General features: G+C 32.0%; 1 protein-coding gene across 3 annotated transcripts in view; it reads right to left on the bottom strand.

The window, feature by feature from the left end:
- LOC111088147 overlaps positions 1-16,106 on the bottom strand; it is a 39,325-nt gene extending 23,219 nt beyond the window's left edge. Inside the window, exons 1-5 of one of the 3 annotated variants that reach the window (XM_022397309.1) lie at positions 15,914-16,106; positions 12,110-12,696; positions 7,912-8,027; positions 7,600-7,643; positions 6,760-7,284 (exon numbers count right to left, since the gene is read on the bottom strand). In XM_022397309.1, coding sequence (XP_022253017.1) covers positions 7,267-7,284; positions 7,600-7,643; positions 7,912-8,027; positions 12,110-12,696 — 765 coding nt within the window. In that variant the 5' untranslated portion in view covers positions 15,914-16,106 and the 3' untranslated portion in view covers positions 6,760-7,266. Of the gene's footprint in view, positions 1-6,759; positions 7,285-7,599; positions 7,644-7,911; positions 8,028-12,109; positions 12,697-15,485; positions 15,533-15,913 lie in introns of those variants that run through there. The other 2 variants (XM_022397307.1, XM_022397308.1) reach the window with 2 other exon arrangements.
- Between the last annotated feature and the right edge of the window lie 186 nt (positions 16,107-16,292).

Raw genomic sequence — 16,292 nt, 5'->3', positions numbered from 1 at the left:
ACGTTTAGATTGAATGGTAATTTATAATCAGTCACAAGAACGTCGAATCTGAATCACTTGAAAAAAACACGAGGGTGCTTAACTTTTTTCCAGGTGTATATAAAGGAAGTTACTAACACTGTTTTAGAGAGGAAAAACTACCACTATATATCTTAAAGAATCTGGTTGGTCTGTAAAGTATAGGTCTGTTCCAAATAATAGGAATGCTCTCCTAAAGCTAATGTTGGTTATTATTGAGTGTCACTTTCTTACTTATTGTGGTTTGTATTGACAAAAAGTTATTATATCTAATCAAAAACATTTTATGTGTGTAAAAAGGTGCAGTCAAAAACGAATTGAGCATGCAACTTAAAGGAATGAAATCAAAATTGGCAGCCAAACTGATATCTGCATTTATAGCATTGATAAGAATTTTACACCAAATATTCATTTCTTAGTTAGCTAGGCCACATATTTTGTTTTCCCCACCATCATGCCCCAAGTTGAACAAAAAATGTGGCCTGACTAACTAATGAATGAATATTTGTTGTAAAATTCTTATCAATGCTATATTGGGCACCAATTTTGATTTCATTTCTCCAACACTAAATCTTTTGAACATGATCTTTCTTGCATTCAAATGATCAACACATACCTCGCTTCTCTCCTAAAATCTTCAGGCTCAATATTAGTATAACAGCTAGTAGATACAACAATACCCTCAAAGTGCGTGAGTGATATCTATAAATAAATCTACTACCAGAAACCAGCAACAAATTCCCAAACTCCCTATAGCAGCAAAGGTAGAGAATTATCTGGCAAAGCAACGACTTCAACAAAACAATTTTACAGACCCGAATGACTTCATCTTTCAAAGACGTAAGTAAGTCTGGTTTGGGTAACAGAATAACACAAGAAATAGTCCACAATTACAACAGCTAGTGGTCCTTGCAAAAAAGAATCTCTCCTACATTATGAGACCAAAGAGAAAACTGAAAATGACTAAGGGAAAGTAAAAAAAAAGAATACCACAAGCACAGACACGGAAACAAACATATAACACAAAACAAAAGGAAGAATATTCAAACACACCATGAAGAACATAAATAAGAACACAAAACACAAATACTTTATGCCCTACATAAAGAAGTACACAAGATTGCACAAGCACAACAAAGAAACAAAAAGAAGAAAACAAAGATGTACTTATAACAAAACAAAAAGAAGCAAATGAAGATGTACATATCATGAAACAAAAAGAAGTAAATGAAGGAACACAAATACAGTCACAAGAAACAATGGAAGTACACGAAAAAAACAAACAACTTCATAGAAACACACACAGAGCAAGATGATTCCATACTAGTAACACCAAAGAAACAATGAAAAATATAAACCACAAACATAAAATCAAAGGTACACAAACAACCACCAAAATTTTCTATAATAATAATACAAGGTGTTCCAGGCACTTACAAGTAACCACACTTAGCACAAGAGATAAACTGTCATAAGGCAAAAGTTAAACTAGCAGCCATCAAATGACTGGCTAAGATAAGTGTCCTCAACACACTTCTGGAACAATGACAACAGATGCATTTAAATCAGGAAACATCACAATGCATAAACCTGGAAACAAACCTAATGCTAAAGCCTTTGTAATTAAAGGTGTACACCTTAGCATAGAAACCGAACAAATACAATATGAACTGACACAAAAGAACATCACATACACAACAACAGAATGAATTATTTCAAGCAGAACAAATACAATATGAACTGACACAAAAGAACATCACAAAAAATAACAGAATGAATTATTTTAAGCAGAACAAACACACCAACAAACATGATCAAAGTTTATACACATCAGTCTTAGGACATACAAGTATAATATCTGAGGGTATTATACTATGGTATCAGAGATTTCAGGTTGAAAAAGCAAAAATACCCACCATGGTTGTAACCCAGTGTTACAACTGTCAATGATATAGACACATTGCAGCAGCATGTAAATCTATCCCACGATGTGTGGACTGGGGTGGAGACCATCATAACTCAGAATGTCCAAAAAACACAGTAATCCACTGTGCTGTAGCTGCCAACAGCAACACACAGCTAAATATAAAGGATATTCTAAACATAAGGACATCTAAACTAAAATATACACAATAACTCAAAATACACATCACCCACAAATAAACTCTAATAAATCAAACAGAAAAACACCACTATTACCAACACCAGTAACACAGAATGCACCCATACAGACTACAACATACAGCACAATCATAACTACTAAATCCAGAAATGCTAATGCCAACAAAACAAATCCAGAAACAACCTAACAGTTCAAATGTACAAATAACCCAAATCAGAGACACCCAACCAACAAACATACTTGAAAATGAAACAAATCACCTATTTAAAGCAATTAAAAATACATTCTTAGATTTCATACAACAGTACAGAAACCCCCAAACAGTATTGATGGTTTCACACTTTTAGTAGAAATAGCTAAACAGCACTTTATCATTCCATACAGCATGCACATATTTTGGAGTCCATATACCACACAATCAATTAACAAATCATCTAAAACCAAATCAAAAATAAAAGTCACCCCATTCAAGAGCTTTACTTACACCAGCCATAGGATAATATTCATGGACATGGCCCTGAAAAGGAAAGGATAAATAGTAAATAAAACAAAAAAAGATTACAAGCCTCAATTAAAATAACAGTCAAGGAGGGAGGAAGAGATCAAATATGCACCTGACCCTTCCAGATCTACAAAGACCGATGCTGAAATGAGGCTCAACCCATTTTTGCCCACACCTTTTTTTTTTTTAAACCTAAAATGTTTTTGATTAGATTCATAAATAATAGGACTGTCAAAAGATGAAATAGAATGTTCCATAGCTATCCAATAGATTATTTACTTTGTAAATATTTGTATATAGCCCTTTACCACTTTCAACTTAGTGACATCTCCGACAGTGACGTGTGCTATTGAAACGTAACAGGACATCCCAAATTTCCAATCGCTCTGTTGTCATGTGCTCATCAGCAACCTCCCCAAACACCGAACTAATATACAGTGTGGTACTAACGGGAGCCACATGGTGTATCATACCAAGAACTTCACAGGAAAAGCCCACACAGATCTCCAGCAAGCACACAGTGTGTGTATTACCTCTGTGCATAGGGTGCTGTTATCAACTGTTTCTAATGTACAGTCTGTAAAGAAATGGGTGTGCTTCGTGATGTACTGAACATTGCTTTTTAATCTTTCTTTCATTCAGTTTATCAACTCATGTAAATAAATGAGAAACAGACAGAGATTGTTTTAACTGATGATATTTTATTCTAAGGTGAATAATGTTTCATGCTTTATGTCGAAAGAAAAAAGGGAAAGTACAGGGTTGCGATTGTAAGCATAATTACAAATCAGTAGACTGTTGTTGTGAATAAACTGGTCTGGGTGGTGTTATTTTTAATTTCTTGACAATTGATTTTTCGTTGATTGGAAAATTCGACTGATTCCGATTGTTGCTCAATTATGGAATAATTGGCCCGATTCTGATTATCAGTAAAACACTCCATAATATAAAATAAGAACTTTAAATGAACACCAAATAATGATTTAAAAACAGAAATAATAATGCAATTCTCATGATCGTCTATCTGATACATTTTCCTCATCTATTTCTTTACTTAATTTCACCAGGCATAGCAAAAAAAAAGGCTAGCCATGGGCTGCTATCATCCCTGGGGTTAAGGAGGAGCTACCTAACACCTGTGGCCTCTTTGACCTACTGCCGTCTGTACCAGCTAGCTCTGCTGAGGTATAGAGGAGATTCAGCAAGATGAAGATGATCAAGACAAATTTTAGATATTGTCTGTGAACTGACAGGATCACTTATCAGCTTCTGGTTATGTTCCACTTACCTTCAATAAGTGACTTTCATACCATAACAGTTATCCATCTTTAGAACTCAGAATTACTTTGCACAAGGAGACCAAATTCTGGCAGGGTCCAGATTGAGAAGCAGGTGCAGGAGAGTGATGAAAAAGGGGGTCAACGGAAGAATCGAAGAAATGGATGTTGGGAGATTATCGGACACTGACACAAATGCATACTAGATTTCCTTTCATTACTTATTTTGATTAGAAAAGGACACTAATTTAAGTTTAACTCACTACTACCTAAGCCATTTTAAAGTTATCTGCATGTTTTCCATATGTTGCTAATTTGAGCATTTTGCTCATTACAAATTCAAATTCATGAATGACCAATTAACAGCTGGATATGAGAGAATTGATTGCTGTAAAGTTAGTGGTAAAATAAATTGTATGATTTTTCCATATTTCCATCAAAACTATTTGACATTTTATTGACAAATGTATGTCAGCTAGATGGTAATGGGTTATATGGGAACAAGAATAGATTACACTAGCAGTGATGCATAGGTTTTCATTCATTACTTATTTTGATTATTAAAGGACACTACTTTAAGGGGAACAAAAAGTTACTGTTATACCATGTTTTAGAGAAATTAAAGATCATAAATGAAATAAAAATCATTTAAGTGGTTTGAAAAATAAAATGGTTTGACTTGTGTTTTTTGTTCATGAAATACGAGTTCACAACAAAATAAATTTAGATATGTTGATATTTTAGGTTTCGTTTCAATTCATATAACATCTGCTATTTAGTTTAGTGATTTTTCTGGTAACTTTCACTATACGGTACATTTTAAAATGAGCTATAGGATTAGCCCCTAAAACTGCTTATGGGCCCCTAAAAATGTATGTTTTGGGGCCATGCGGGCTCCAATAAAAAAAAAAAAAGTTAAGCGTGAGCCCTACAGGGGAATGGTGAGGTACTTCCATCATAAGGTGATGAGAGGAGAGGTATCTGAGAAGGACAGTAATAATGTATGAAGGCAGGAAAATTGGGTACAAGAAAGCTGACAAGGAATCCATCCCCACCTCAAACCAGCAAACGAGACTCCAAGTGTTGGATGTCAAGGGAAGGTAGGGGAGAGTGACTATAAGCAAGGAGATAGGAATCAGACAGATGAGGTTACACGAACATGAAGTACATTGAGAAAGGAGTTGGCATGAATGGTAATATCAGGGGAGAGGGGGAAAAAGAAAGAAGTTGCAAGGAGATAGGTTATGTAAGAGGGAACAGGAAGCATCATAGGCTATGGGGGACAGAGAAAGAATAGTATATATTTGGGTAATGATGTTCTGGAAACTCAAAGAAGATTAGAGTTGTTCTTTTGAAGGCATTGGAGGTACCCAAAGCAAAGCCTGGAGGTGGGAAAAAAAATCATTCAATATCATCATCCTCAGCATCAGTATCAAATGCTAGAGAAGGGAATTGTGTGGTAGGAGCAGAAGTAGAGGATCCCAGCAACATCATGGACCCCATCACATATTGTACAATGGTTGTCACATCTTTCACAGATAAAGGACTTCCAGAATTGTTGGGAATTTGATCAGTGTGAGTGATATTTTCACCCACATCAATTGAAGGAGAATTCACATTGAATTGTGAATTCATAAAGATTACGTTAAAACACAACCAAAGTAAGATGAGAAGTTATTGGACAAATCTCAGCAAACAAAAACAAATCTTCACACAACTGTACCAAGGAAAATATTGAGGATTCTCTTGCACGAACATAGAGGGCTGACTCGTAAAAGGAGGTATGTCACACACCTACTGGGGGAGGGTTTTACTGCATGATATGTTATCATATAGTGGAGCACACATACATGAATAAATGTGAATTTAGGTGAGAGTTCTCACATGGCTGGTTGCATGCAAGTCTCTCAGGTAGGTAAGCATGACTTCAGAAGGAAAATAGCTATCTGTGTACAGTGACGAGTATTCATTTCAGAATGAAGCATTACTCCATTATTATGTTTAATTTAGGAACTGATCTGTTGAGCAAAAAAGTGGATATTATTTTTAACTGTTTTATTCCTGCAGTAACTATTCATGTTTTATTTCTTTACACCATCTGTAAGTCATCTTTGAATTATGAATAAATAATGTAGTGAAAGTTTTTATTTCTATTAGTAATTGAAATTATACAGGAGTTTTATATAACAAGTCCCTTAAATTTGAAAAGATGTGTTTTAAGACCTGCAAATAAAACGTTTATAAAAATATTGTTATTGTATTGTTTTTCATCATGTTTCATAGCACTCATGGATAGTTTGATATTTAAACTCAATACTCATGCCATAAACCTAAAGGTTTTTCAACTCACAATTACTTGAAAATGGTCTGTTTATACAAATTTATTTTAGTTTTTTCATGGTCAAGTTCAATATGGCAAACTATGGTTTGGTATAAAAGATGACCTAATTGGCAACATCTATGCCATTTAATGTTTTTGCTGCTCCATGCATCATATGATGTTTCATGTTTTCTTACCACTGTTTAAAACACCAGCTGATATTTGGTTGTACCAATGACCCATGAATATCACTCTTGATGAAATACATAGTAGGAAGAAATCTATATAGTATAAATATTAGGGATTTTTACAGTAACCTTAGAGATTTATATTAATGTGCTAAGTATACTGTAATATGTGGACAATATAGTCGTGTTATTCGTGACCAACACTGTGCGAGTGCAAGACGTAAGAGAGGAGTGCAATACCACAGAAAGCACTATAATAAATTGCCAGTACAGAATAAATATTCACATATTCTTTTTGTCAAATATCAATACACCTAATATACATACATTTTAATCATTTATATTGCAAAACTGAGAATAGATGGTGACTACAGTTGTGATTAATAACATTGTTTCACTTGCTGGTGACATGTCGTACCAAGTCTAATGATCAGGAAATTGAGTTAAGAAGACTGTAGCTTCAACTTGTTGATTAGATGCCAAGGCATTTAACATATGGATCAGCTAGCTAGACTCAAATTAGGGGCAAGTTGATGTGAAGTTCTGTCAGCAGCATGGTTAGAAATATTCTGTCAAAGTGGTTGCTCATTGAAGGTAATGATAAAGTAAAAATCAAATTAACTAAAGATCATCCTTTCCACATTCCTCTTGATTTGGCTTTGATTAGACATATGTTAGAGCTATTAGCTTCTAATGTTTGGTCAGCATCTGTATTAAACCATGGCTTGTAATAATAAAATAATTTTATAACATACAATAGTTGAGGGTGGCAATCAGCAGTAGACTACTGAAGACACTGATAAATAAGGTGCTCATGACCTGGATACACCAGTTTCTGCCTAAACTGAGCATATCTTCTGTAATATGAAAATTAAAATGAGTTTTAATGTTAAAAAATATTTTGAAACATGACACAGTAGATTGATCTATACATACAAATAAAATATATACATATTTATTAACAATTAATACTTGATATAATTAATTATGACATAGTTACAGATAATGTTGTTGCTAGTACCAGTCCTCAATTTGCTAGTGGAAAAAAAACAAAAAAAAACAGCCACCATTTGTTCGTGCCTTCAAAAATGAAGGCTGAGCCATGCTTTTAGAAATATATATTAATTTGTTCTCACTAGTTTAACCACATTAAAACTTTTAAAAACACTAACCTTTGATTCTTTCCTTTTCTGCATCTTTGAAACTTTATCTGATTCTAATGAGAAGAAGAAAAATTAGTTGAATCAGTACCTATGATGCTTATGCTATACTTCTAAATGTGTAATTGGATATTCTTTAGAAGGAATTTCACAAATATATTACTTTAATTTGGATAGTAGCCCCAACCCTCTCTTTGACCCATATTTGTAAACATTTAAGATTATGAAGTGTAGGTAGTAAAAGTAATGATCTCTGTATAACTTGTACTTTAATCTACCACTATGATTCACCTAAGAAATAACTCAAATATTTTCAATTCTTACTTTTGCTTAGATCAAATGTACAAACTGAAGAAGGTACAACAGCTCCTTCATCATGGAAGCCAGGGCTAGTCTGGCCCTCTGCTGGAGAAACACCAGAACCACTATCTGATTCTGACCTGAAAAATATCAAAAAATAAGGTCACTCACAATAAGCAGTAAACAAAAAAAATAAAAAATAAAATAAAACTGTATTTGGAAAAGGACTACCACTTAATCTTTAAATGATATTTTTCACAAAACCAAATCTTTAATATTTAAGATATGCAACACTTCCTTTCTAGACATGTCTACCATCATCATCATTCCAATCATAATATAATAATTTTATTATTATTAATCTTGCAGGATTCAGAATTGTTTTTAACAAATACATCAACAACTTTGTATGCACATAATTAAAGAAATTATTGAGCAAATCAATCATATAATTTTCCACTGTAGAATGTATGTATCATTATGTAATGTATAGGTTGTTGAATCTACTGTGTGTGTGAGCTTGTGATTTTTATCCTACTTATAGCAGTTTTAAACTTTTTATATTGTTATGTATCTGCTTGTTTGTTAATTTCCAGTATCAATTCTTTCCGAGGAACTTCAGCGATACAAGTCCCTTCTTGATTAAAATTAGTTTATTCTTTCTCGATATGAACTTTGTAGTACACAGAATTTCCACAGTCAATACGTTCCTCGTTGTTTTAAACTTAACGACTTTTATAATACATGCTATAAATCACAACAATTCACAATCTCGATAACTTACCGCGACTACTGTTCGTTTTAACCATACATTCCTTTGCTCCAGGCTTTCTCTGCCAGGCTTATATACTAAAAAAGAGAGTGTCTCGAACAAACTCGGGCCTACACGATAATTCATGATCAATCGAGAAATTCATCACATGTTACCAGCATCATACTACTTCTGCTGTCATAACAGTATCTAAAATTCATGGGATACTTTTTAAAAGTACCTGCAGGTATAGGTTTTTTCTCTTTATAACAAAGCCACATCAAGCTATCTGCTGTGCCCACCGAGGGGAATTAAACCCCTGATTTTAGCATTATAAATCTGAAGACTTACTGCTGTCCCACAGAGGGAAGTACTTGCGGGCCACACTGTATGAAGCAAAAGTAAAATTTAAAAAGATTGTGATTTCCTTAACAAAATTTTTTGTTATTACCATAAAAAAGGTACAAATAGACTAGCAGTAGAATATACAGCAAATGAGAGTATTATTCAAATAATAAAACTTATGAAATATAAAATGTTTTAAGTCATTTACCATAACAGTAGGTGGATCAGATGCATTTGTAGCTAACAATCTGTATTTTAATATTATACAAGTTTTAAGTTCTTAAACTTATAAGGCAATATTAAAAAAAAATCCTGAACTTCCTCTAATGTGAGAAATATGACATTTTTTTTTCTCTAATTTATTTACTACCCTTCCAAATAAGTATGTAAATTACTCACTATAATATCATCATCACTCAAACAAAGCATAATTTTCCTAGCCTTCAATCTTGTTAGGTTATAGAACCATCACACAGAAAATCAGACCCCTCTTGTCACATTCTCTCTTTCAGGATTTAATCGTTCTCTGTTACATTTAATACTATATTATTTGTAACCAATAAAAAGCCAAGGTTTTCATCTGCCAAATGACATATTATATTAAATTGTTTTTTGTACAGAAGATAGTCTATTTCTTTTTAGTACAAGCTTCATTCCAACAGGAAAGATATTGACTAATTTGGATGAATTTGTAATGGCTGTTGTCATATAGTTAGAAATTCTTCATTGGTGATTACCCCTATATACACAATAATTGTCATTGAGACAAAAATAGAATAATTTAAGTAAAAATAAACTCATTATATTTTATTTATTAAAAGTAATTTAATTCCAGAATTTTATCACTTTGTAGGCACTCGTTTTTTTCCTTGATTGATTACAGAAAAAAAATGACTTCATGGGGGGGCTCGTGGGCTGTACATTGCACATGCTTGATGTAATTGAACCAAGAATTAAATATCATGTAATAAGTTTTAGCTAATATTCCTGAGTCACCACTACTTCAAAATAATTATTTTATCTTACATAATTAGTTTCTGTACCCTAAAAAAAAAAGAAACACTAGTTATCTCAAATATAATTACATTAAAGCTTTTCATATCAATGTATTTTGCCACCACTGAAACCTTATATTTTAATATGATCCCCATTATACATCAGTTAGTTGTTATTTTAAAGTCTGCAGTTTTTAAAAAACTACTAATAATAATAATAAATATTCAAGTAAGGTAAGAAATGGCACAATCCAATCTTATATCTAAAGTTATCTTGTAACATGGACTGTATTGTGTGAATATTAACTAAAAGCAATTACTGTTATAATTATTTTTGATTACAAAATCAGATACAATTTTTAAGGAATTTATTACAAATTAACTAAATCCAAACACGAATTATTTTGTTATTAATCATTAATTCTGAATTTGCAATGTAATCGAAATCTCAAATTGCAATTTTTGCTAAAATATAAAACTTTCCCCTATGACTTATACACTGTTAACTGTGTTACAAAATAGTGTCATCTGGTAAAACAACTTCTATCTTACAGTGAAAGGTTTCTCTCCTATGAATACAAACTACAAATATTTTAGATATTTTACTTGCAGCCACATGCAATATAAATATAGTTTAACACAGAGTGAAGTGCCATAAGTTTCATAAGCAATTTTCAGTTTTTATTCGTAAGTAGCATTAACCCACAGAAAGAATCTGCTTATACAAGTACTGTCCAGTTTTTATATTAAAATCACACTGACAAAAAGAAATTACTTTCAAACAAATGTAGTTGACATTCCAGTATTAAAACAAACATACATGTATTTTGTTAAGTATTTCAAAATGTATATTTTTGTACCAGGTAAGAAAGCAACCATTTTAAAAGCTCAAATGTATGAAAATTTCCCCTCAGGAAAGTTAGATTTTAAATCAGGTTACATGTATTAGTCACCTACAGATATCACATTTAGTAGATCATGCCTTTCTATGACCCATTTAGTGAATATAAAAATATCATTAAACTTTAAAATGAGGTCAATATGAATTCCAATGAAGGAAGTAAACTGGAACTTACAGTAATGATAATGAATCAGAAAAGTTTGTTGAAGTTTTTCAACAAGAATTTTACATGTAGTATGAAAGAAAGTTTATTTTTATCTACAGTAATACATGAAAATATATAAGATCTTTAAAGTTATTTTTTAATTACCTAAAATCCTTTAAAGTAACAATCTATATGTACAAAGATAATAATCAGCTACAGATGATTTATTTTTATTTTTTTTGTAAAGAATATTTTGGAAGGTAAAGAGCTAAGTTTAGAGATGAAATAAAAATCTATCTACAGAGAAGGTAGTAACATTTCTTCCATGCCCATCTTGATTCTTTTAGTACTTCAAAATATTTGTTAAACATAAAATAAATAGGCACGGGACATGAAACATTATTGCAAGCAAAAACTGAATTTCAAATACTTAATTTGTGTATTTGACTGCAGGTTTATTAAAAAAACACGTCAACTAACATTTAGTCTAAGACTAAAGGTTAGTAAAATCCAAAACATTTCACTTAAGAATGCATGATACTAAAATAATACAAGAACATTTTACACATTACATACATAGGTACAACCAAATGTATACAGATAATTAGAACAAATACCAACTTGATCACCTTTGTGAGATGCAAAGAGTATGAGAACACATTTGTTTTGTTTGTTTGTAGTTATGCATAAAGCTACACAATGGGCTATCTGTGCTCTGTCCACCACAGGTATCAAAACCTGGTTTCTAGCGTTGTAAGTCCGCAGACATACCGCTGTGCCACTGGGGGGCAAGAAAACACATGATGCAGTATTTTTATTTGTTTTATTTATGTAGTACGTTTGTTCATTGAGAAAGCAATTTTCTAAAAATGAAAATAACACCAGAATAAAGTCAAAGTCCACAAAAACAAACAAATTTCATAAGCTTAGTGCGAGTAAAAAATAAAAATACTTTCATCTCTCATAAAATGTGAAACTATAAATCTCATTACTTACATGACAAGATCATAAACTTTCAAAATCTCACTAGTGATGAACTAATACACAAGAGATGTAGCTCACTCTAAAGTTCTCTGTACACTTACCAACCACACCTGTGTGCTGCATGTTGATCTTTAAGGCCACGAGGGAGAAGACAACCTTGTTCAGGGAAGGAGTCTGAATGTAGCCGAGGACGATAACTTGATATTGAAAACCTTGCCTCTCCAGAGGAGTGAGAAGACGAGCTTGAATGGGTGGATAGTCCTTTTCTTTGAAATCCAAAACCACCACTTGGACTACGAGTCAAGTGAGAAGGTTTCCGAGGTAGATCACTTACAGATAATTGTGGCCTCTTCCTATGAAATCCATGTTCAGTAAAGCTCTGGCTCCGCCAACTAGTTTTTGATTGGGTTTGGTCTTTTTTCCTGCTTCCTTCTTGAAACCTTGGTTCTGGTTTCTCACCTGAGCTAAGATTACCTATTTTGGAACATCCACTTTTTCTCTCCTGAATGTCCCTAATCATGTTATTATCTGTAACTGAGACACTAGCCACACAGTTTTTTACTCCATCTTCAATACTTCTTTCTTTGTCAACATTTTGGTCAGGTTTTGATACGGGAGTTTTTTCTTTAGCCATCTCAGTGTTTTGTATCTTACAAAAATCCTCCTTTTCATAGTCTGTGTTTTTCATCTAAAAAAATTTTAAAAACAAAAATAATATGTATTCCAAGTGAGTTACCTTGCAATTAATGATACAAAAATATAGTTCACATAGTAATTTAGAAAAGCAAGTTAATATATAAACAACTTCCTTTATTTACCAATACATGTACAGCTTTTTTCTAATTTCTCATGTCTTCAAGATATTTTACTGTTTGTTGTTAGTTTTAATCACAAAATTAGTTTTTCATGAAACAGATATTTTAATATTAAATTAACTGATTTAAGATCTGTTATAACTTACTATATATTCAAAGAGCTGTTACATCTTCCTTCATACATTTGTTCTAAAAATATGCTTTTGATGCACAGACCTAAACTGCAGTTGATGCTAGACACTTAATTTAAAACCAGTATACTTAAGCAAGTGTCCTACCTTCTACATCACCTCACTGTGAACTGATTCACCTACTAGATGGAGCATGCAGGTACTAGCAGTATATATGTATATGTGTTACACTACACTGTACATCAGCTATATAGCAATATAACGAGCTAATAAATATGTATGAGGGTTTAGTGAGATAACACTTATCAGATGAACATGAAGGTAATTTTGAAATAAGTACAGGACATGTTTAAGCAAATGCCATATAAAACATTAATGACAATTACATTTCTGCACTATATAATGCATTTAAAATATTTTAAGTTGGGAAGTAAACACAACTTATTCTATGTGAATGAAACAGGTGGAATTCAAAATAGATTTGGAGATATCTTCAAAATTAATACATAAAATTTAATTGTAGACCAGAACTATACTTATATATTAATTTGTCTTTTCTAAATAAAATTATGTTGCTCACACAGAAAATTATGAATTTAGAATCAATCACCATTAATCCCATATTTGGTATTAAATAGTGGTTCTCTGAACTGTTGTTCCTGTTTTACAATTGTATTTTCAGGATTTCTGGTCAATTCAAGAAATTATATTTTTTATGCTTATTTTTTCTAGGAATGTAAAAGTTCACAACAATGACTTTAATATTAAGAATATTTCCTTGGAAACACTAAAAATATTGAAAAAAGAAGAATTAAAGAATATCTTAAATTGAGATGTTTAAGATTTTAAAAGGGAATTGATAGTGTTGTTGTATCATCTTTTTTCATACTTAATGGTGAGAATGCTAGAACTAGAGAACACGTATATATTATGGCAGGGTAGGAATTATCCTCAGCTAAGACAATTTTATTTTTCTAACAAGGCACTGACCTTTGGAATGCGTTGCCTTCAAATGCAATACATGCAGTAAATTTGTGGAAGATTGAGGAAAGGCTTGATAAATATTTAAATGACAAGGATTGGTACTTAAAAACAAAACTTACAGTTTAGTGAATAGGATGATCTAGGTGGACCAACAGGTACCTTGCTGTCCTTAAATTTTATATATTCTTCAGACTTCTCATATTCAAAAGGGCATTGACAGTTTTAGTTACTATGCTAGAATGTGCAATATTAAGCTTCAGTTTCAAGTTGGAAAACAATTTCAATTGAAGTGAGACAAGAGTATTGGTGTTGTGGGGGGGAAAAAAAAGGATACAATATAATTTTATCAAAAGCATGAAGCCTTTATCATAGAGTTGTGGATTTTGGTGCATGTATAGGGATTACAAATTTAACTGTAAAAATAAAACCTGTTTAAAACTATATGACAAAGCTTAAGTACGGACATAATCCACATGCAGAGAGCTCTGTACAGTTTTAGTTCACGCACAACAGGACAGATATCAACATGAGAGACAGGACAATACATTTACTGGGATGATATCTGATCTAACAAATTTAACCTAAATAGAGAAGCTTAAAGTTTTGGGCGTATTTTTATCTTAAGTATACAGACATTAGAAGTGACTTTAATCAGGCATTTAAATTTGTTAGGTTTCTGCAGTCTGCCTAACACTGATATCAAATGTTATGCAGATATTTTGCCCAGCAACTTGCTCCTATCCACTTAGCTAAGAAGTTCTTTATTAAAATCCAGTTTTCAGTAAAGAACATATTTCAAAACAGTAAATGAGTACATAATTATTCCTCTACATGTTTACTTTGCTAAAGTCAATATCCTTAGAAACTCTTAAAAATATAACAAAAATACCCTTTGACAACATAAATTAATCACATCTCTGCTGTTTTTAATTGCACAAGTTAAAAAAGATGAAATATTACTCAAAATTTAAATCCAAAAAAATATTGAACAATAAATATAGAACATCTTTTTTTTTATCCAATGTATGTCTAATTGTATAACTGTGATCAACAAATGAGCTTACAGTAAACTGTAGCTCCTCAGGAAAGAGAAATCTGACCATCTTTTAACAAAATTGAATGAACATTGATGACAACTTAGAGGATGCTTATTTCAATATTTTGTACCACTGATTGAGGATTATCTTTTTAATAAATACTATTTAAATAGTTGGTCTCAAAAGTTACATTGTGGGATAATGCAGGAAAACAAATTACACTAGTAGTAACAGCTTCAGTAAAAGAGGCACCATTTCTACCCCCCCCCCCCCAATAACAAATACAGAAAACTCATAAATGACTCTAGTTAAAGTGGTGTTATTTTATATTAGTGTTCAGTCTGTTGAATAGTTTGTGTTTCAGGAAATTATGAGAAGACTGAATGAGTATAGAAATCAGGGTTACATATAACAAAAAAAAAAAAGTTTCTCTAACTAAATAGTTTTTGAGAAGGATGGTTGTTGAAAATGGGATAGCCTAAATGGGCCATATGTCTCCTTGTTACTCACTGGAAATTAAATGTCTGATCATTTGTTCCATTTCCTTATGAAATTGGAATTTCTGCTAAGGACAGACAATTTTCTGGTGAAGGTTATGTGTTTGAGGTTAAAGCAGTGGTTCACACTCCCTTTGTAGGCCCACAATATCACATTAAAATCTTTATAGCTTTTGGTACAAAAGTCAGTTTCTTAATCCCAACCATCAAGATCAAAGTTCTCAGATTGTGTTAGTCCAGAGCACTTTCTGCTTCACAAAGTTAAGTACTAAATATACAGCTACAAACACATCTTATCCACTATTCACATGTTTTATTTTGCATTATTTGCAAACCTTTATATAAGAATAAAAACAATTCCAACATTATTAATATTAATGCCTAACTTTCGTCACTTACACTTACAAGTTAGTGTACATTTAACATCAAATTAGAACTTACATTACGTCACATTGTCAAACTTCCAACTACACTTTCATATTGTCTCCAAAAACTATATATACGCCATTAAAAATATTTCTCTGACAATGTACTACAAAGGAAAATCAATATAATTTATTTTTCAAGCACTCTGAATTTTCATACACAAAAACCATACACGATAATCATAATCCTATAATTCTGTCAATGTTGTGACAGTAATTAATAACCATTCCATTTTGCGTCCTCTATGCTCTACCAATAAATTCAAAGAAAAATATGTAATTTCAGACATAAATAATAGAATATATTCAGATTTAAATTTCTAAAAGTTATGACAATTCGCTCATATTGGTGCAAATTACTTTGAAACACACATTTCTCTACTCAGGTGGTTAGG

The sequence above is a fragment of the Limulus polyphemus genome, unplaced genomic scaffold (assembly GCF_000517525.1).
Source record: "Limulus polyphemus unplaced genomic scaffold, Limulus_polyphemus-2.1.2 Scaffold3213, whole genome shotgun sequence".
NCBI lineage: Eukaryota > Metazoa > Arthropoda > Merostomata > Xiphosura > Limulidae > Limulus > Limulus polyphemus.
The sequence above is the reverse complement of the archived record's forward strand: the minus strand, read 5'-3'. Positions and strand labels throughout refer to the sequence as shown.